The sequence below is a fragment of the Vulpes vulpes genome, chromosome 4 (assembly GCF_048418805.1).
Source record: "Vulpes vulpes isolate BD-2025 chromosome 4, VulVul3, whole genome shotgun sequence".
Taxonomy (NCBI): Eukaryota; Metazoa; Chordata; class Mammalia; order Carnivora; family Canidae; genus Vulpes; species Vulpes vulpes.
Window position 1 is genome coordinate 58,550,123 of NC_132783.1, and position 22,618 is coordinate 58,572,740.

A 22,618-nucleotide genomic window follows, 5' to 3' on the forward strand; every position below is an offset into this window, starting at 1 on the left:
TTCATCTATTGATAGACATTTGGGTTGCTTCCACAATTTGGCTATTGTAAATAATGCTACAGTAAACATAGGGGTTCATGTATCCCTTTGAATTGGCATTTTGTATTTTGGGGGTAAATATCCAATAATGCACTTGCTAAATCATAAGGTAGTTCTGTTTTTAACTTTTGAGGAACCTCCAGACTGTTTTTCAGAGTGGCTGCACCAGTTTGCATTCCTACTAATAGTGAAAGAGGATTTCTTTTTCTCCACATCCTCAACAACACTATATTCTTTCTTGTGTTTCTGATTCTAGCCATTCTGACAGGTGTGAGGTGCTATCTCACTATAGCTTTGATTTGTATTTCCCTGATGATCAGTGATGTTGAGCATCCTTTCATGTGTATGTTGGCTACCTAATGTCTTCTTTGAAGAAATATCATTCATGTCTTCTGCCCATTTTTTAACTGGATTTTTTTTTTTTTTTAAGATTTTATTTATTCATGAGAGACACAGAGAGGGAGAAACATAGGCAGAAAGAGAAGCAGGCTCTTCGCAGGGAGCCCGATAGGGACTCTGTCCTTTCATGCCCTGAGCCAAAGGCAGAAGCTGAACTGCTGAGCCACCCAGGCATCCCTTAATTGGATTATTTTTGAGGGAGTGTTGAGTTATATCAGTTCTTTATATATTTTGGATACTAACCCTTTATCAGATATGTCATTTGCAAATATCCCATTCAGTAGGCTATTGGCTGCTGGTTTTGTTTATTGTTTCTTTCACTGTGCAGAAGCTTTTTATTTTGACGTCCCAATAGTTTATTTTTGTTTTTATTTCCCTTGCCTGAGGAGACATATCTAGAAAAATGTTGCTAAGGCTGATGTCAGAGAAATTACTGCCTGTGCTGTCTCCTAGGATTTTTATGGTTTCAAGTCTCACATGTAGGTCTTTAATCCATTTTGAGTTTACTTTTGTTTATGGTTTGAGAAAATGGTCCAGTTTCATTCTTTTGCATGTAGCTGTCTAGTTTCCCCAGCACCATTTGTAGAAAAGACTGATTTTTCCAATTGCATATTCTTGCCTCCTTTGTAGAAGACTAATTGACCATGTAATACATGTGGAATTTTTCTGGATTTTCTATTCCATTTCATTGATCTGTATGTATTTTTGTGCCAGTACCATTCTGTCTTGATTACTACAGCTTTGTAATATAACTTGAAGTCCAGAATTGTGACACCTTCAGCTTTGCTGTTCTTTTTCAAGATTGCTTTTGCTATTTGGGACCTTTTGTGGTTCTATACAAATTTTAGGATTATTTGTTCTGGTTCTGTGAAAAATGGTGTTGGTAAGTTGATACAGTAAAATAAAAAAAAAAAATCTTTCATGGGTGGCTCAGTCATGTGAGCATCCAACTCCTGATTTTGGCTTAGGTCATGATCTCAGGGTCATGATATCAAGCCCCAAGTCAGGCTCCATGCTCAGTGCAGAGTCTGCTTGAGATTTTTTTCCTTCTCCCTCTGCCTCTCCCCGTCTTCTCACACACATGCTCTCTCTCTCTCAAATAAATAAATAAATAAATCTTTTAAAAAAATCATTCACCAAAAAACAAACAAAAAAATCATTCACCACAATCAAGTAGGATTTATTCCCTAGATGCAAGGGTTGTTCATTATTCATAAATCAATCATTGCTCACTTCGGCAGCATATATACTAAAATTGGACCAATAGAAAGATTAGCATGGCCCCTGCATGAGGATGACATATAAATTCATGAATATTCACAGACCAATCAATGTGATGCATCACATCCACAAAAGAAAGGATAAAAATTACACAGTCATTTTAATAGATGCAGAAAAAGCATTTGAGGGATCCCTGGGTGGCACAGCGGTTTAGCGCCTGCCTTTGGCCCAGGGCACGATCCTGGAGCCCCAGGATCGAATCCCACATCGGGCTCCCAGTGCATGAGCCTGCTTCTCCCTCTGCCTATGTCTCTGCCTCTCTCTCTCTCTCAATGTGTGACTATCATAAATAAATAAAAATTAAAAAAAATAAAATAAAAAATAAAATCCCCCATGTCTTTAAAAAAAAAAAAAGAAAAGAAAAAGCATTTGACAGAGTACAAAATCCATTCATGATAAAAGCCCTCAACAAAGTTGATGTTAGAGGGAACATACCTCAACATAATAAAGACCTTAAATTAAAAACCCACAGTTAGCATCATACTCAGTGGGCAAAAACTCAGGAACTTTTCCTTTCTCCTCGTGTCTGACACATTGACATTCCTTCCTCCAACATACCAAGAGCATGTCAGCATGGACAGCTTTGTACTTGCTGCTGCTCCTTTTTTTTTTTTTTATGGGTTCCTTTTTTTTTTTTTTTTTTTTTTAAGATTTTATTTATCCATTCATAGAGACACAGAGAGAGAGAGAAGCAGACACAGGCAGAGGGAGAAGCAGGCTCCATGCAGGGAGCCTGACATGGGACTCGATCCCGGGACCCCAGGATCATGCCCTGGGCTGAAGGCGGCGCTAAACCGCTGAGCCACCCGGGCTGCCCCTTGCTGCTCCTTCTGCCTGGAATTCTTCCCTCACATAACTGTATTACTCACTCCACATGTGCTCTAGGCTTCTGCTCAAATGTCTCAGTAGCTATCTGGCCTTTCTTTACCACCTCACACTCCCAACACTTCTAACCCCTCACTCTATTAAACTTTTTTTCATGGCATTCGTCATCATCTCATATACAGCATATTGTTTATTTTGTATCTTTTTCCCACCCAATAGAATTTGAGGTCCATGAGACATAAGTGTTAATATTAAATATTAATATTTATTAATAGTGAAGAACAATGTCACTTCTAAGGCGGTTGCATAATGTACATCATTAGATTAATCACATTGTAATTGAAACCTTTAATTTTAGTTTTAGAGTAGTTTTCTCTCACTATACTTCTAGTATGAGGAGTGGGAGGTAGGAGGACTCTGATTTAAGAACTCATTTTACGGGATCCCTGGGTGGCGCAGCGGTTTGGCGCTTGTCTTTGGCCCAGGGCGCGATCCTGGAGACCCGGGATCGAATCCCACATCAGGCTCCCGGTGCATGGAGCCTGCTTCTCCCTCTGCCTATGTCTCTGCCTCTCTCTCTCTCTCTCTGTGACTATCATAAATAAATAAAAAAAAAAAAAAAAAAAAAAGAACTCATTTTACTACTTTGCTCTTGGTAATCTTAAGCCACCAGAAGGTAATTTTCTTTGTTTTTTTCTTGGTGTTTTAAAAGCTCAGCAAGAGGGGCACCTGGGTGGCTCAGTCGATTAAGAGTCTAATTTGTAATCTCAGCTTAGGTCTTAATCTTGGAGGTCATGAGTTCAAGCCCCAAGTTGGGCTACATGCTGGGCATGGAGCCTACTTTAAAAAAAAAAAAAAAGCTCAGGAAGAAGCAAGATTAAACATGCCACATATGACTAATTATATAAGTAATATTTTTGAAAGGTTAAATAAGATTCCAGTTCACCTCTATGTTTGCCTGCTAGCACCCATATTTTACAGTAACTCCTTAGATGATCTTTTTTTGTTTTTTTTTTCATTTTTTTATTTTTTTTTTTTGATCTTTTTTTGTAATACAGTAACTCACTACTGCTTCCAGATGGCCCTTCTTATTGCTTGTAGATAATGTAGTTATACATGCACACACCTTGTCAGCAGGCTTACACATGAAATCCAACCACTACTCCATTTTATACTCCAGAAGGAAGCCCCTTATGCTCCTACCCTACCCCCATTAATAGATTACTGAACTTTGTCTATTCAAGTTTCTGAATCATAGTTGCCTCCATTTCTTTATAATATGAAGCTGTTCAGCATAATGAGTGTAAGGGTTAGTGAAATGAGATAGGACGAGGTCTTTGGATAAAAGTTAAATATTCAAATATAACACATCTGTTTTTCCTCTCCCACAGCAAACCAAGAGGAAACTAGATGATGCCAGCAAACGCTTGGAGTTTCTGTATGATAAACTTAGGGAACAGACAGTAAGTTTGTGGGAAAAAAGAAGGATTTATGATAATCATTTATTCCTAGTTGCTAGTAAATAAGCATGTCATAAGCACTCATATGTAATATATTTGGAGGCAAAATTGTGATGACAGTTACAGAATGGGCTCTCTCTAGCTGAATCATAAATATCATTTATTGGGAATGTGTGTGTGTTTGTGAGGTAGGGGTGCAATTTTAACTCTTCTTCTAACAAAAGAGCGCAGCCCAGGTGGCTCAGCAGTTTAGCACCGCCTTCAGCCCAGGGCGTGATACTGGAGACCCAGGATCAAGTCCCAAGTCGAGCTCCCTGCATGGAGCCTGCTTCTCCCTCTGCCTGTGTCTCTGCCTCTCTCCCTCTCTCCCTCTCTGTGTCTTTCATGAATGAATAATAAAATCTTAAAAAATAATAATATAAAATATTATTCATGAATGAATAATAAAATATTAAAAAAAAAAAAAACAGTAGAAATAAGGGCAGCCCGGGTGGCTCAGCGGTTTAGCGCCGCCTTCAGCCCAAGACCTGATCCTGGAGACCAGGGATCGAGTCCCACGTCAGTCTCCCTGCATGGAGCCTGCTTCTCCCTCTGCCTGTGTCTCTGCCTCTCTCTCTGTCTCTCTCTCTCTCTCTGTCTCTCATGAATAAATAAATAATAAAATCTTAAAAAAAAAAAAAAGAAGAGTAGAAATAATAATCTGGCTTGTATTGGCCCTAAGGTAACTGACCTTTGTTCACTTTAATTGCATTTCAACATTCTTCTTCTCCATTCCTTACATGAATCTCATCAGATAAAAATAACCATTTATCTCATGAGAACCAAACCAAAGAAAATTGTAACAGTGGAAGTGGTGTGGTCCATGGACTGATCCAAAGTAAATTCTTCCCTCAAAAGTTTGGGCATATAACCCAAGTAAGGACATGGGGCAAGGGGGGAACAAATAGCTATAGCTTTTATGGTTTTAAGAGATGGTAAGATTACAAAAAGCAGTTAAAAATTGATAAATTCAGTACTGATGGAGGGCTGTTGCGCTACAAATACAGGTAGACTACAAGTTCAGTGTCTCTATTGTAGACACTGTATTAAAATAAATTGGGCCCTTACTTTGAGATAAGTGATTAAGAACCTTTAAATTGGGACGCCTGGGTGGCTTGGCGGTTGAGCGTCTGCCTTTGGCTCAGGGCATGATCCTGGTCCCAGGATCGGGTCCTGTGTTGGGCTCCCCTTGAGTAGCCTGATTCTCTCTACCTGTGTCTCTGCCTCTCTCTGTGTCTCTCATGAATAAATAAATAAAATCTTTAAAAAAAAAAAAAAGAAAGAAAAGAACCTTTAAATTCATATGCCTGGGAAAAATTTTAAAAGGTGTGAGGCTGTATCTAAAATATTTGAAAAATTAAAGCTCTTAAGTGGAGAAAGACATTAGTATTTCAGCCTGGGGGAGGAAAGCTGGCTTCTTTTCTATAGAAAAATACCTGATTCATACATGTTCATAATTCATAATAATTTCCTTACATAAATCATTTGTCATGGTTCTACCTTATAACTTAAAGAGTTGCTTGGTCCAAGAAACTATTTCTAGAAAAGCTAAATGGTTTATTTGCTTTTTTATATTTGTTTCAATCTCCTTTTAAATATAAGGGCTTATGGGACATTATTCCTTATCTACTAATTTTTCCTCTTGATTCTACCTTTATTTCAGCTTTCACCCACAATCATCAATGGTCTACACAGCATTGCGAGAAGCATTGAATCGCGAAACTACTCAGAAGGATTGACTATCCATACCCACATCGTTAGCACCAGCAACTTCAGTGAGACCTCAGCTTTCATGCCAGTTCTCAAAGTCGTTCTCACCCAGGCCAATAAGCTGGGTGTCTAAAAGGACATCTTTACTCCCAGCCCAGCCATTTTTCCAAAGAAACATTTTAAAAAATGTTAAGATATGGACCAATCCTCATTAGCATGTTTCCATAGCAGCCAGTCAAGAGCATTTACACTGTTTCTGCAGATAATACTTATTTTAGAACTGCTCAAAACCCAGGTGCTTTCTTTTGTTTTAATCTTTTATTGCTCATGATGATTTTCATATTCTGCAAATAGTGTATTTCCTGGATTACACATAGTGTGTTTTCCTGAAGTATTCTGATAAAATGTGGTTTTTAAAACCTCAGTATACTTTTTGGAAAAGGAGCATCTGGTTATGCATAAAACAGAGCTAAAACCTAAGTTTCTTTCGTGTCCTCCCTACTTCCTCCATGTCAATCAGATTAAAGTATGTAATCCTATTTTATGTGTACGTAGTCTTTTTTTTAAACAACTGCTCACAGTTTAGTTTAATCCCTATTTTTTGTGTCTTTGGCTTCACTCCGGTTCTGAACAAATAACTAAATCTAGAGGTTTACATAGATTTTAGCAAAGATTAATGAAGAGTGGGATCACTAGCTTTAAATATCCATTGGAAAAGACTGATTTTTTTGTTCTGTGGAATACATTGGACTTTTTTCTATTAATGTTTTCAATATTCTGCTTGAGTTTTAAGATTAAATTATCTCCATTTTATATTTGGAATTTGTTCATCCATTTTTTTAAAAGTCACACAGAGCCCTGGGGTTTAAGTTTAGAAGGAAAACTTTAATTTCTGTCACCTCCTGAATCAAAGGCAGATATTTTTCAGGCAGTTTTTCTGTCAAGTGATTTTTTTATAATTTGTCTTAACAGTATGGTAAACAAAAGATAATGGTCCCCATAAAGTCTTGAGAATTAGATACTAATAATTCTTCATTGTTACATTATGTAATTCTACCTAAGTAGGTTGGAAAACTAGAAAATAAACATTCTGACTACCATGGAGATAGAGTTGCTGTTTCAAGGAGTAAGAGTAGTGAGTAAGAGTGTTCCTCAGGTTTTGTACATTCTGGGTGAAGTAATTTTCAAGAACCTCTCACTTTGTTTTGCTGGGATTCCCCACTTACCAAATACAACCTCTCTTTTAAAAATTAATCACTCAGCGTTTAGCTCAGAATAGTTTTATAACTAAAAAAAGGTGGACCTTGATAGCGTGTGTAAACATTGGAACCTCAGGACTGGGGTGATCTCTCAGCACCCTGCCTTCTGTCTCCTGGGAGTATATAGTAGTCTTAGTTCTGTGACTCACTGACTAAAGTGGCAGCTTGGTCTTCTACAGCTAACCCTCAACTATGGGGTCAGCCCAAGACTCCATCAGAACAGCAGGCTAGCCTCTTGTAATTTTTTTCATCTATTGCCCTTATAGTTAGAATTTGTGTTATGTTTACCCTGAAATGATAATGGCATAATTGGCAGCATTTTACAAAAAGAACAAATTCCCAAAAGATGAGAAACAAGAGTAGGTGGCAGTAGAGCCCTGGCCAACTCCAAAGATTTTACAAGTATGAGTGTAAAAAACAATTTGTCACTGACATCTAAGCAGCCATTATCTTTCCTTTTTCAATACAGCATTGTGATATTTTTTTCTCCCTACTGTGGAGACATTTTTCAACATGGCTTGTAACCTTGAGAAATTCCACATAAATGGACGGTGGTAAGACGAGCTGAACCTAAAATATTGTGTTGTCTCTGAAGTATGAAGATAAAAGGAGATTATGGAAAGAGTGTAGCTTGTTTTCATGAAGAAAAGCAGAACAACTTTTAAAAAGTTTTTGTGGGGATCCCTGGTGGTGCAGAGGTTTGGCGCCTGCCTTTGGCCCAGGGCGTGATCCTGGAGACCCGGGATCGAATCCCACGTCGGGCTCCTGGTGCATGGAGCCTGTTTCTCCCTCTGCCTATGTCTCTGCCTCTCTCTCTCTCTGTGACTATCATAAATAAAAATTTAAAAAAAAAAGTTTTTGTGTTCTAGAGAAAAATTTTCAACTTGATTTTGTAAATGAGCCTGTTTTTAATGTTTTCAATTCCAAAGACATTGCATTGTATACCTGGATAATTCAGGCACCTCTGTATAAAGTTAGTCTTACACAAAGTTGTAGTGGATTGTTCTTTAGTTTGGGAAGATTATAGCTGTACCCTTGCCATTACTTCATGCATAGTGATGAGTCATTCTTTCTGAATCCCAAATTTGTTCAGTTTTGCCCTTTGTTGGGTGCTTTTTATTTCTTTAACCTACTGAATTTTGAAACAAAGAAAGGGGTGAGAGGAAACCTGATAGGTGGACCTGGGTGTCAGCCAGGAGGTGTATCAGATCTCTGGGAGATGCATTTCTATATCGCACCTGCTCTTCTCCATTCTTCTTCATGCGGCCCTTTGTGCTGAGTGGGATGGATATATTCTTAGGCCCCATTGGAGAATCTGTATGTAATGGGAAACATAGCTGATAGAGGTAGTTGTGCATTTGAATAGCGTGGCAGCAGGAAAAAGTTGAGAACAACTGCTTTAAACTTGACTGAGAGCCCAATGAGCCTATATATTCCTTTGGATTCAGAAAACTCCCATGTACCCAGGAGGACAGAAAGATACAGTAGAGTTCCTGGCAACCAGATGTACCCTGATTAACACCCACCTAGAAGGCAAAGGGAGGGATGGTAACTGGTTAACACTTTTCTTGATAACTATTTGTCTCCTGAGCCAGATTTGGGTTCACCCAAGAGTGACTGCAAGGTCAACTGTTGACTCTTCTGCTGGTGGAGACATCATTTGGAACTGTCCTGAAGATTCAGCAAGTAGTGTATGCATACATACATAAGTATGCATGCGCCGCTCTTGATTCTGTTCCACCTCTATAATGGCAGCATTCCCAATGGAACCACTGACAGATCTGTGGGTGTTCACCAAATGCTGAGGATGTCACAGGTAGCATCTCAACAAGAGGGACTATCTATGCACAGAAAATCTTAACTATTTAGTCTTACAGATAAATATGCCAAATCTGGGCAGCCCCAGTGGCCCAGTGGTTTAGCACCACCTTCGGCCCAGGGCGTGATCCTGGGGTCCCGGGATCGAGTCCCACATCGGGCTCCCTGCATGGAGCCTGCTTCTCCCTCTGCCTGTGTCTCTGCCTCTCTGCCTCTCTCTCTATCTCTCATTAATAAATAAAATCTTAAAAAAAAAAAGGGGATCCCTGGGTGGCGCAGCAGTTCGGCGCCTGCCTTTGGCCCAGGGCGCGATCCTGGAGACCCGGGATCGAATCCCACATCGGGCTCCCGGTGCATGGAGCCTGCTTCTCCCTCTGCCTATGTCTCTGCCTCTCTCTCTCTCTCTGTGACTATCATAAAAAAAAAAAAAAAAAAAAAGCCAAATCTTTCAACTAAACTAGATTACAAAGAAAAAGCAGTCACATTAGCCCTATATTTCCACTTTTTCTGGTACACTACTTGTTTCATCTACATTTCTATAGCATTGGTGCTTTGTAACTGTACCAGTCCCTTGGGCCCAGGTTGCACAGGTGCATCTAAGCCTCGTGGGAGTCAAATTGTACCATTTCTTCATTGCCAGCTGTTTGCTTTTTTACCTCTTCACAGAGGAATGGGATGTGTGAGGTTTTTTGGGGTTTTTTGTTTTTGTTGTTTGTTTTTTTGAAAGTTTTATACCTTTATTTGACAATCAGCGATTAGTTCTCATCCATATTAACAGTCTGTAGATTTTTGAAAGTGGTGACAGGTACGTAGGTAACCAGCGTGTAGAGCTTGTTTGGTGAATCTTCATCCTCATTACGTTTTCTGTACAACCACACATGGATACAGTATGGAACATTCCTTATTCCTTTGGCCCAGACAGCTTTGTTGAGCCTGGTGTCAATGCGCACATCTGGAGTTCCCATCTCCTTCATGGCAAATTTCCAGATCTCTTTGAGTGCCCGAGGGGCACGCTTCTTGAAACCCACTCCATGGATACGTTTGTGAATGTTGATGGTGTATTCTTTGGTCACTACCTCGTTGATGGCAGAACGGCCCTTCTTCTTCTCGCCACCCTTCTTTGCGGGAGCCATTCTGCCGGGCCCTAGTTGGAAAGGAAAGTGATGTGTGAGTTTTAACGTGTTTGGTGTATATCTTGAAAAAAGCTAATAAAATCCAGCAAAAGGAAATAGACTTTTTTATTTGAGAGAGAGTGTGCACATTCATAGGGGGAGGGGCAGAGGGAAAGAGAAAGAATTTCCAGCAGATTTCCCTGCTGAGCAGGAGCCAAACATGGGGCCTGAGTCAGACCTCACACCCTGAGATTATGATCTGAACTGAAATCAAGAGTCAGATGCCCAACCAACTGAGCCACTCAGGCACCCCGAAAATAGACTTTGGTATAACTATGTTACATGTTTTTTGCATTCTGGACTCATGTTTCCAGAGATCTGCTAACGTATTTATTTAGCAAGCAATGTTGTTAGTCTGAAACACCTAGAATGACTTTGTATAATCATCATTACCCAGTAATGTCTGAAGTCTTTGTTTTAATGGAGATGCACTCCCTGTTGAATTTGAATTCGATTTTTGCCTGACATTCCATAGACCTGTAAGGCTATTGTTCATCAGGTAGGCCTGTTCCTGCTTTTATTGCTGTGCCTTGTAATATCCCAGTCCATGACCTTTCTAAAACCACCTTTTGTGAATTAGTGGGTTCATGTTGTGCAAATGTGGGGTCAGAGCAGGGATGGCTTCAGAAGCCTTGCGAAGTACAGGAAACTTTCTACTTCAAAAAAATACAAGAGTTTGTTGGAATTTTAGTGTATATGAAGTAAATCCTAATGAAATTTTTGTCTCAAACATCTTCCTTTATCTCTTTTATACCTTTTTTTTTTTTTAAGATTTTATTTATTTATTCATGATAGACATAGAGAGAGAGAGGCAGAGACACAGGCAGAGGGAGAAGCAGGCTCCATGCCGGGAGCCCAACATGGGACTCGATCCCGGGACTCCAGGATCACACGCTGTGCCAAAGGCAGGCGCCAAACCACTGAGCCACCCAGGGATCCCTCTTTTATACCTTTAAAGGTATTCTCACTTCTCAGCTCTAGAGAGTAGCACTTTAGTGCTGTTATTAACTTGTTTGTTGTTTTTTAAAATATTTATTTATTTATTTGAAAGAGAGAGAGAGAAGGAGTAGGAGGAGGGGCAGAAGCAGAGGGAGAAGCAGACTCCCCACTGAGCAAAGAGCCCCACATGGGGCTTGATTCTAAGACTCTAGGATCATGACCTGAGCCAAAGGCAGATGCTTAACCTACTGAGCCACCCAGGCGCCCCATTAACTTGGTTTCTTTACTTCAGTAGGTATTTATAACAGGCTTCATACAGTTCAGTAGGAAAACTTGATGTCCAAACATTTCCAGGCAGGCGACGTAAAAATGAACCAGCTGGGAGTTTACTATAGGAACAGAATGGATTCAAATTTTATTAGAAGAGGAAAGTTCTAGACTGTTTTTTCTGGTAAGTAAAAGGGTAGTAATTCAAGGAAACCATTAAGGCTGGCCAACAAGTATGATTTGGTTAACGATAAGAAATCATTTCATCTTGTACTTCGCTCAGTAAAGGAACCCCACACTCTAGGAGGACTAGAATGTGTGGTGGAATGGAATATCAAAACAGACTTCAGTAGTGTAGAAGGAAAGCAACCATCCCCTAAAAGTGACCAAAGTTCACTTTAACTTCTTGTCCCTCTGACTGTATTTCCAAGTAACTGATAACCTTCCTGACCACCTTTTTTGCCCGAAGGAGTCTTCAGGAGAGATCAAGTCCACAGAGTCCTCTACTGAGAGGTGCTGCTTGAACACCTTGAAGGGACCTCAGCTTTCCTGGTGCAACTGGTAAGCAGTAGAATCTGAATTCAACCCCAGACCTCAGCCTAGTAAGCATATTGTTTCCACAAAACCACATTTTATTCAAAATAACTGCTGCTGCAACAAAAATGAGTTCTGCTTTCCAATTTCGCTCTTTTCTTTTTTTTTTTTAATTTTTATTTATTTATGATAGTCACAGAGAGAGAGAGAGAGAGGCAGAGACACAGGCAGAGGGAGAAGCAGGCTCCACGCACCGGGAGCCCGATGTGGGACTTGATCCCGGGTCTCCAGGATCGCGCCCTGGGCCAAAGGCAGGTGCCAAACCTCTGCGCCACCTAGGATCCCTTGCTCTTTTCCCTCCTATTAGTCTGCAGAGACCTGGCATTTCCCACAAACAAGGAATATGTTTATAATAAGTGGATAAAGTTACTGAGCATTGCGTGTTGGCTTTTTTAAAGCAGGTTCTCTATGTGCTAGGGAAAAGGGCGCCTGGCAGCCCAAAGCCTACATCTCCATGGCTTGTGATATACCAAGGGGAGAGGAAACCTCTCACAGTACCCTAAAACTGATCACAAAGACAACTCCAGTTGCTCCCTCCTGGGTCTCATGCTCACTACCTAATTGAGTTCTGTGCCCAGAGAGATAGGATACCAGAACTGGCTGGCCCACATATAGGATGAGCACAGTGATTTGAAGCTCCCACCAGAACCCCATGGGACAGTTTCCCAAAGGAAAGGGTGCAATTTAGAGAAAAGCAGGGAGAGAGTAGACCAAAACAACCTTTACCTACTGGAGGGAAACCCTGGATGGTCACAGTAAAAAGTTGCATAGGGGATAGTGTAGAAGAGCACCTGTCTGAGAGTCAAAAAACAGTTTCAGTGTCTTCTCTGCCACTTACTGTCAGTCAAATGCCACCACTTCTGCCTCCCATTTGTAAAATGAGAGGTAGGACTAGATGATCTCTAATTTCACTTCCAGCTCTGGAAGTTTGTTTTCCATCTATCTTTCCTACAGCATCTTTGTATATTAACTTTGTATTTTCCCTTAAAGGGAATGGAAAGCAAATTTGGATAAGCACCAAAGCTTTGAAGAAAGATGACAGAGCTCAGGCCTATTTATATTTGAATACCTTTTTTTCCTTTTGTAGAATTAATTTCACTGCTAATTTGAAGAAAAATCAATGCAGCACTTTCCTTGGTTGGAAATAAGTACGCAAGCAATAAAAAAAAAAAAGTTTCTAATTTGAGGACTTGGAATAAATACATTTGCTTGGCCTTGAGGTCCTTAAGTAGTGAGTTCCCCCTCTGTAATGATCTATATTACCATGAAATTAACCCTTCTACACACCTGTTCCCCACATCAAGAATAGGCCACATTTGATTACATACGATAGATACTCAACAATGAACTAGTTTTTTCTCTGGTGCTGCAAATCTGGGTCACCCTTTTGACATTCCTGAACTCTATTTACAAATGCCCCCTTCCCGCCTGAGAACAACAGGGGCCTTTGCCTTTTAAGAGCAGCCTGTGGTAATTGACACAGCAGGGAGAGAAAGAGGTCATTGAAACAGAAACAATCACGCTGCTAATACTGAGAAGTAAATAAGAACTTCTCTACGTTTATCTGCCCTTGGAAACCAAAATAAGGATCCTAAAAGAAAATGGGGCAGATGTTTGTGGGTGAAGGGGAACTGGAGAGCTGGAAGAGATGTGGGTGAAAACCTTGTCAATACTGTCTTTCTTCTGTCACAATAATAAGGATTATTCATTTATTTCAGAGAGCTGGGATTTCACAGCAGGGGGAGAGAGAGACATGGGGGGGGGGTTTGCTTTGGTTTGTGCACCTTGGTTTCAGCCATGCGTTGATCAAAGGGGAATGTAGTGTAGGTATTCACAAATGTTACCTTGCCATAACCGGGTCATTAAAAGATGATCAGTGATCCCTCCATAGCATCTGTTAGAGTTTGTGTTGTGGTCTTCTTATAGTGAGTATTTGATTGCTATCTGGCTTCCCTACTGGACCAGAAGCATAGCCATATACTCCTCTGTCCATGCAGCTGAGCTTATGCTTGGCTTCTAGAAGAGGCTCAATAAATAGATATTGAATGAAAGAATGTTATGAGATTCAAACTGAAGATGACTCGGAAAGATGCCAAGGGCAGCAGATGAGACAGGTTTTGATTGGTTTCAGTATTCCAGTGCATTTTTTATCAAGTAGACACTCAACTAAAAATTAGGAAGTAAAGGCCTTTAAATCTGGCCATCTCCCATGCCTGGTTTCCTGCTGCCAAATTGTAGCACTTTATTAAGGGTGGTCAGGAAATGTGGGAAGTTTTAAGTAATAAAGCTAGGCTTTTGTTAAAAAAAAAAAATACTCCCCACTCTCTTCACATCCAAAGCAATAGAATCATTCATTTTACAGCAACAAGTTCCCCTCTCATCCACTGCTATAAAATCTCAATGAGAAATGTTTCCAATCCATTTAATACAGAAAAAGGGACCGACCCTTCTGTGACTAGAAGAAGCTGAGAAGACTAATTTTCTATTAAGCCCATAGTGTTACTGCCTCTCAAAACCAATCTAGTAATCTTGGATGCTAACTTCCCAACTTTATGCTACTCTGAAATTAACCTAAAGCCTATGAGTGTTTTTTTCACCCCGAGGTGCACAAAGATTGTTTACATTTGAAGTTGTTGTCCATGGATCTCATCCAAAAGGCAGCGTCCCCTGCCTCCTTGTTTAATTCCACAAGAACTTCAGATGTAGCCCTTCCTGGTGCCAAGGGAGTTGCCTTAAATGATTACCTCTGATAGAGCAGGTGATTTTATTTCACAGTTCCCTGCTGCAGCTACAATTTGTTCTTTGAAGGTCTGAATCCCTCCAACCTACCCAGTTATGCTTCTTTTCCCAGTCTGGACCCTTCAAATGCACCCTGGCTTCTAGATCAGGCAGGTTTTATAACTGCAGCAAGTCCATCTCTCCAGCGTGATTAAAAAATAATGAAATACCCACATGATCTTGACAATTGAGAGCTGTTACTTGGCCTGTGAAGGAAGCCTCCCCTCAAACCATTGGGCACCTGGCTCACAGTCTTCTTCAGCTAAATTTGGACACCTGTCATGTGTGATTTCAAACTCTTGGGAAGGTCTTGTCCAGTAGATCTCAACCTCCTCAGCACCAGTGTTCCTTTAACCTTCTCATCTCCAAAACAGCCACTCCTGGGATGCCTGGAAAGCTCAGCGGTTAAGCGCCTGCTTTCAGATCAGGGCATGATCCTGGAGACCTGGGATTGAGTCCCACATCGGGCTCCCTGCGTGGAGCCTGCTTCTCCCTCTGCCTAAGTCTCTGCCTCTCTCTCTCTCTCTCTCTCTCTCTCTCTCTGTCTCTCATGAATAAATAAAATCTTAAAAAAAAAAAAAAACAGCCACTCCTATTATAATCCTGTAGCCTCACCTTGGAGTGGATCATTGGAAACTCTTCTACCACTAGAGATCTTAAGTCCCAAATTTTACTCTTGGAGCACATTGACCATTAGTAACTTTATTCTCATTCCCTAACAAAGAAATCTGCTCATCAACTTTTTTCAAAATATTGGTGCCTTTGATTTAGCTTCCTTCTGATCACATCTCCTTTCCCCAGCCTGGGCTCTGCACAAACTTCTCTCACCAACACCTTGATTACCTGGCTCTCCTGTCCTCCTATCAAATCCCTATCCCTACTTCAATTTGGATATTGCATCAGACTGCTGAATGAGGCTGTGTAACTGTAGCTGTGCAGACTGAAGCCATTATAAGATTGGAGCACCCATTCTGAGTTGGGCCCTTAATTTGGCTCAACAACTTTTAAAGGGTCCTTGGTCAGCTTCCCCTTTCGTTCTGCTCAACAGCTCTTGGAAGCCTTCATCACTTTTTCCAGCTCTCTACCAAATTCCTACTCTGCTTACACCACAGATGACCTGACCTACCCTGTGTTAGGTTTTTTCCAAAATGAATGGGGAGAAATTAAAAAAAAACAGCAGAGCCAGGCAATAGGTTCAAGAGTGCTTTCAATGGGGAGCACTCCTGGGCGAGGTTCGTGACTCGGAGAGGTGGCCCAGTCAGGGAAGTTGCACCGGAGTTGGGGAGTGTGGGGGTTTTTAAGCCTTATTGGTTCCGGTCTGGATCCGGGTGGGTCCCTTGCCTAACACCGTGTCCCTAGGTGATTGGCTGGGGGTGGGGATAGTACAGACGATGGGAGGTGGTCCCTGGCTGGAAAGTCCTGGATGGAAAGTTTTGGTTTCCTGTCTAGGCTTTGATTTACTAGAGATGATGTGGTGGTCATGGCTGCTTTGGCGGGAAGATCAGCCATTTTGGCCCAATTTGAGATGTCCACCATTTTGGGTGCCCCTGTCTCTCAGCCAGCCCAACACCCTGCAAAAGAAACAGGCTATCGTGGCACCCTCCCTCACTTTACTGACTCCAGAAGCTCTATCTGCCCTCAGTCTCATTTCCTTCCAGTCTCTAAGAACAAGCTGTTCCTCTGTTCAAAATGCAACCATCTGATCACCTGATCCTATCTTACCTAACCCCCTCCCTAACCCTAGAAAACTAGCTCCATCAAGCATCCTCTTCCTCCTGTTTTTACCTTTGACCTTTCATGATCTTTCCACTAGCCAACAACTGTGCTGATATTCCTCTTATCTGAACCCTTAGACACACACTCAGTTTTGCTTCTCCATCCTTCCTCACTGCCAAGCTTCTTGAAAACATGATTTACATATATATGCTATGCTTGTCTCCTCCTCCTTATTCTTAAATTTCTGTGTAAAGTCTGTTCCTATAACTCACTGAAAAGGCCTTGGCAAAGGTCAGCAATGATCTTTGTATGTAGTGAGCTCCTCATTTTCCCTCCTTGATAGCATTTCTGTAACATTCAATTTTGTGAATCCTCTCCCACATTTTGCTGATTCTCCTACCTTTTTCGTCTTCTCAGTCTACACCAGGGGCTTCTCTTTCTTTACCATTCTCATGAATAGTAGTAGTTCACAAGAATTCCACCCAGACTTTTTCTACCTTCCAGGGCAACTACTTCTATTGCCATGTATTTTACTATTGAACTATGACTAAATTCTCTTCCAGCCTAGATCTGAACACATCTACTTGGATGTCTGATAAAGCAAAACTTCTTTTTCTTTTTTTAACTTGCTCTTGTTTCTTTGGTCCCAGTCTCCAAAATGATGATTAGAATGATTATGGTGACAATAATGATTAATATTTATGGGCTCTTTACTACATGCCAGACTCTGTGCTAACCTTTAGTTGCCACAAAAATACTATAAAGTAGGTATTATTATCCCCATTTTACAAAGATGCTAATAAGCACAGATTTAGTATCCCAGTAAGTGACACTTTCACTTGAATACCAAATCCAGAGAGCCAAAAAGAATCCTCTATTCCTTTTTCTTCCTCTTTCATGTTCAATCAAACATGAAGTCCTGTTGGTTCTTCTTTTAGTTTCTTTGGATTTATCCCTCTTCTCCAGAATCTGTGACTTTGCCTTACTTCTGACCCTCTTCTTCACTTGATCAGACTCTTTAAATAGTGCCCTAACCGGTCCTCTTGCCTTCAGTCTTTTCTCTCTCTACCTCCAATCCAGTCATTTTCTATACCTCCTCTAGAGTGGTCTTTCTGTCATACAAATTTGATTAGCTTATTATGCTGCATAAAGCCTTTCCATGGCTCCCCTCACCTACCACATAGCTCTTTCTGCATGACATTCATGAGACCCACCTACCTTCATGTGCTGCCCACTACATGACATTTCAGCTTCATCTCCCACTGTTTCCCTACTTTCACTTTAGATATTCCAGATACCTCCCTAAATGCCAAATGCAACAGCTTTTGCTTGCACTACTTTCTCTGCTGGAATGTCCTCTGCCATTTATTTATCTAATAAACTACACATCCTTCAAAACTGTGCTCTCCAATATGGTAGCCAGGAGCCACAAGGGGCTATTAAGCACTTGCTATAGGGCTAACCTGAATTTTAAGATGTGCTTTGCTATAACTATGTAAACAACTGATTTTGAAGATACAGTGTGGGAAAAAAAAAGTATAGAATTTTTAATAATTTTATATTGATCACACATTGAGAAGATAATATTTTGGATAGATTGGGTTAAAGAAACTATCAAAATTTATTCTCTACTTTTTCAATGTGGCTACTAGAAAATTTAAATTTATACACGTGGCTTAAATTTGTGATGTGCATTATATTTCTATTAGATAGCTTCCTTGGAAGTCCTCACTTGACAAATTTAATCAAGGAGACAAAAGACTTGTACACTGAAAACTACAAATGTTGCTGAGAAAAAATAAAGAAGACACATAGGAAGACATCTCACGTTTATGGACTGGAGACTTAATATTGTTAAGATGTCAATACTAGCCAAAGTGATCTTCAGATGTATGGCAATCTCTATCAAAATCCCAATGAAAATTTTTTGCAGAAATAGAAAAATCTATCCTAAATTCATATGGAATCTCAATGGATCCCGAATGGCCAAAATAATCTTAAAAAAGAACAAAGTTGGCGGTCTTATACTTCTTGATTTCAGAATGTATCACAAAGCTACAGCAATCAAAACAATGTGGCACTGGCATAAAGACAGACATACAGACCAATGGAATAGAAGATAAAATCCAGAAATAAACCCTCAAGTATATGGTCAAATGCTCTCCAAAACCATTCAATAGAGAAAGGAGAGTCTCTTCAACAAATGGTGTTTGGAAAACTGAATATCTACAGGCAAAAGAATGAAGTTAAACCCCCATCTTACACTAGATCTAAAGATGAACTCCAAATGGATCAAAGATCTAAACATAAGAATTAAAACTAAAAAAGTCTTTGAAGAAAATGAGAAAATTTTCATGGTACTGGATTTCACAATGATTTCTTAGATAGAATACCAAGAACACAGGTAACAAAAGTAAAAATGAGTAAATTGGACTACATCAAAATTTAAAACTTCTATGCATCAAAGGGCACAAACAACAGTAAAAAGGCAACCTTTGGAATGGGAGAAAATATTTCCAAACAATTTATCTATATAAGAGGTTAATATCCAGAGTACATAAAGAACTCTTATAACTGAACAATGACAACAAATGGGAAAAGGGGGGCACCTGGGTGGTTTAGTAGGGTGAGCGTCTGCCTTTGGCTCAGGTCATGATCTCCGGATTCTGGGAGTGAGCCCCAGATAGGCTCCCCACTCAGTGGGGGTGGGGTCTGCTTCTCCCCCTCCCTCCTCCTGCTTGTGTGCTCTCTCTCTCTGAAATAAATAATAAATAAAATCTTTTTAAAAATAATTTTAAAAAATGGGAAAAGGGCTAAAATAGATGCTTCTCTAACAATGACATACAAACAGCCAACAAGACCATGAAAAGATGCTCAGTATCACTAACTATTACGGAAATGCAAATAAAAACCACAATATGATATCACCTCACATCAATTACGATGGCTGTAATCTAAAAAAAAAAAAAAAAAAAAAAAAAAAAAAATCCAAAAAACAAAACAAAAAACCCCAACAAAAATAACAAGCGTTAGCGAGGATGTGGAGAAAATTAAACTCTCGCACACTGTTGGTGGGAAGGTAAATGGTGTTGCTCCTGCTATGGGAAGGAGTTCCCCCAAAAAATTAAAAATAAAATTACCATAAATCCATCAATACTACTTCTGGGTATAGACCCAAAAGCATTGAAAGCAGAGTTTCAAATAATTGTATCCCTATATTCATAGTAGCATTAGTCATAATAGCTAAAAGATGGAAGGGACCCAAATGTCCATTGTAGGATTAATAGGTAAGCAAAATGTAGCAATACATACAATGGGATATTATTTGGCCTTGAAAAGGAAGGACATTCTTTTTTTTTTTTTTTTTAAAGGATTTTATTTATTTATGAGAGGCACAGGGAGAGGCAGAGACACAGGCAGAGGGAGAAGCAGGCTCCGCACAAGGAGCCCAATGTGGGACTCGATCCCGGATCCCAGGATCACGCCCTGAGCCAAAGGCAGACGCTCATCCACTGAGCCACCCAGGCATCCCAGGAAGGAAATTCTGACACATAATACAACATGGATGAACCTTGAAGACATTGTGCTAAGTGAAATAAGCCAGTCATACAAAAAGACAAACACTGTATGATTCCACTTATATCAGGTATCCAGAATAGTCAAAGTCATGGAAATAGAAAGTACAATGACAGTTGTCCGGCTAGGGAGAGGGAGAGAGAGATAGGGGATTATTGTTTAATGTGCATAGAGTTTCAGTTTTGCAAGTTGAAAAAGGTGTGGAGATTTATATATTTATTTTATTATTTAATAGTTAACACCATTGAACTGAACGTTTAAAAATGGTTAAGATTTATGCATATTTTACCACAAATAAAAAAAAAACTTTAAAAAATCAAGTTAAAAAAAAAGCTACTCGGATATTACCCCTCCTCCTCCCTCCCTCTGTAACCATTCCTTCCTTTGTTCCTCTACTTTATCTTGTATATATTACTATTAGGGCCCTTAACCACATTTTTGGTAAGTATTTATTTGACAGGATAAGGTTTACTCTCCCAATTGCCCCCATTAAGGAGTAAGTGGAACACTCATTCACTTCTGGGTTCTAGACCAAAGCTAAGAAAATATACTAAGGTCTTTTATAAAGATCTTAGATGGGAAGAGACAGTAGCCCTGATGGCATAATATGCTACAGGGGACAGTCACTATCAGCAAAAGTATATTTTGTATCTGTAGAGATTTCACTTTGAGATTAGATCTGGAAAAATCATTTTCCTTCAATTATCCTTTTGTTGGCAGGGTCTGAAAGACCTAAAGAGCACTTCCCCCCACCCCCAACACCTACAAACATCCCCTCCTCCATCCTGAGTCCAACCTGCTGAAATGATTGGCCAATGCAGTCTGACTCAATGGAGGGAGGAGAGGAAGATATTCATTCCAGATAGATTCAAGACAGAGTAGCTTATCCAATAGACAATGTACCCAGGGGTCAAGTAAAGAATTGTTTTGCTGTCTCCCTTGGACTCTTGGTATGTATGCTTGATGTATAATAATTTTTTTTTTTCTGATAATGGACTATACCCTCCTATCCTTCCAAAGTCATAGCCAAGAAGTTACATTTGTTTGAATCTCTTCCCTCCCTTGTGAGGAGCTCCTTTAGGGGCAGGGACCAAAACTTATTCATCCTTGCATCCCCAGTGTTCACTACTCCTGGCATATAGCAGGTGCCCAATAAATCCCAAATAAATGACTGCATGGTTAGAGTGAGTGTGAGGAGAGTCATTATAATACCCAGAGATTTTTGGCCAAGTAACTAGCCCATCCGTGAGAGAAAGGACAGTCTGAACTAAAGACCTGCAGGCAGCATGTGGGTCTGGTAGGAATGGGAAGGAGAGGGCTGGTGTGAGGGAAAAAGTGGTTCATTATAAAGCCCAGGTTGAGCAGGCTAATGAAATTGATATCCCTTTAGTTCCATGTTCCATTGTCTCACTAGTCATTATTCAGTACCAGTATTTATCCAGCTAGTCACCAGGCAAATTTCCTTTCATTCTATAATTTCAGCTCCATCTGAAATGCCACTGTAACAGTGCCTCAGTGGCCCCAATTCCACAGCCACATTAAATCAGACATTATTTTAATCTAGCTGATTGGACTGGTTCAGGTCTGCTAACAGTAAGATACTCATGTATGGCCCTTTTATGCAGTCAGTTCTAATTTTTTCCCCCTTTCCCAGAAACCTGGAAAGGATTCCTAACAATGGGTAATCCAAACATCAGCTTTATTTGTCAACATAATGGTGCTCCTTGAAACTCACATTCATAGACTTTTGCAAGTTGGGAGAAAAGAGTAAAAATTAGTTCTGTTCCCCCCGTAAGGAAATTTGTGTCTGGAGAGCAAAGCTGGGTCACATTGACTTAGAACTAGAACTCAGAGCCCCTGACTTCCAGTCCTAAGGCCTTTTTCTTCTGCACCAGCCTTAGGTGCAACCATACCTGCTTGGGACAGGACCAGCTCACCCCTCCCAGCACTTCTGTGCAATTAGGGCTCCCTCGTCACAGCTCTAAATTATCTGCAAAGAGAAGAGTGCGCACACACAAATTTTTCACGGGTCAATTTTCCTTGAAACATTCTGGGTGGTTTTTCTAAAGCCCCATTCACAATGGTGCTGAATTTACAATATTCCATGAACTGAGAACTAAGGGGATAGTCCAGAAGTGCGTTGGTTAGCCCAGAACAGGCCGGAAGCAGAGCTGCGCAGATCTGGGGCTGCGCGGTGGGCAGGCAGCGCACTGTGGGCTGATACATCATGTGTGCATCCTCTGGTAGGCACGAACTGAGCACCTACTGTGCACCTGGCTGCAGCTGCCTAATTAAAAGTTGAGCAGCTGCCTCCATCCCTCCATCCCTCCACCGGCCCGAGGAGCCAGACGAACCTGCAGAGACCCTTGGACTTCTCATTCTCATCTCGGATACGGATACGGCCTTCACTTGTGTTGCGACTCCAGACAGGTTATTTTCAATTTTCCAATACTAGTGGACTTGGCCTTCAAAAGAAAAAAAAAAAAAAAAGACCTTCCAAAAGGGAAAGGTATTCTTGGAGCTGGAGAAGCACACAAAAACGACAAAGTTCTGTGAGCTCCCGGTCAGGGGAGCCCCATCCCACCGCCCGCCCGGAGGGCTCGCCCGGGAGGGGCCGGGGAGCCGGCAGGGCAGCCGAGGCCAGCAGGGCGCCTTCCTCTTTAAGAGCCCGCAGGCGATCCTGATTGGCCGAGCTCTGCAGGGCTCGCTTGCCCTCCCCGGGCCGGTGCCGCTCCGCTCCCGCTCG

General features: G+C 40.8%; 2 protein-coding genes and 1 non-coding gene across 53 annotated transcripts in view; 2 read left to right on the forward strand and 1 right to left on the reverse strand.

The window, feature by feature from the left end:
* The window catches only part of SEC31A (SEC31 homolog A, COPII coat complex component), a 76,893-nt gene extending 70,601 nt beyond the window's left edge, over positions 1-6,292 (forward strand). For all 50 annotated transcript variants that reach the window (XM_025998195.2, XM_025998191.2, XM_025998193.2 and 47 more), the window contains 2 exons: positions 3,936-4,007; positions 5,707-6,292. In XM_025998195.2, coding sequence (XP_025853980.1) covers positions 3,936-4,007; positions 5,707-5,886 — 252 coding nt within the window. In that variant the 3' untranslated portion in view covers positions 5,887-6,292. The remainder of the gene's footprint in view (positions 1-3,935; positions 4,008-5,706) is intronic.
* LOC112919773 (U6 spliceosomal RNA) lies at positions 1,664-1,767 on the forward strand. Its single transcript, XR_003234967.1, has one exon. It is a non-coding gene; the product is annotated as a U6 spliceosomal RNA (small nuclear RNA).
* A 325-nt stretch (positions 6,293-6,617) lies between the features above and the next one.
* Positions 6,618-22,562, reverse strand: LOC140598593 (large ribosomal subunit protein eL31-like). Of its 2 annotated transcripts, XM_072755832.1 has the most exons (3): positions 22,227-22,542; positions 21,786-21,862; positions 6,618-9,974 (listed from the first exon to the last, which is right to left on the reverse strand). In XM_072755832.1, exon 3 carries the CDS (start codon positions 9,961-9,963, stop codon positions 9,586-9,588), a length of 378 nt encoding a protein of 125 aa, XP_072611933.1. In that variant the 5' UTR covers positions 9,964-9,974; positions 21,786-21,862; positions 22,227-22,542; the 3' UTR covers positions 6,618-9,585. The 2 variants fall into 2 exon arrangements, with proteins under 2 accessions (XP_072611933.1, XP_072611932.1); XM_072755831.1 differs by lacking the exon at positions 21,786-21,862 and having other exon boundaries at positions 22,227-22,562.
* Positions 22,563-22,618: the final 56 nt, after the last annotated feature.

Excerpts from the sequence above, each read along its gene's own strand:
- LOC140598593 (XM_072755831.1), bottom strand. The coding sequence starts at position 22,257 with ATGAGAATGAGAAGTCCAAGGGTCTCTGCAG. Across the intron at positions 9,975-22,226 it reads AAGTCCAAGGGTCTCTGCAG|GGCCCGGCAGAATGGCTCCC; the intron begins GTTCGTCTGGCT and ends CTTTCCAACTAG.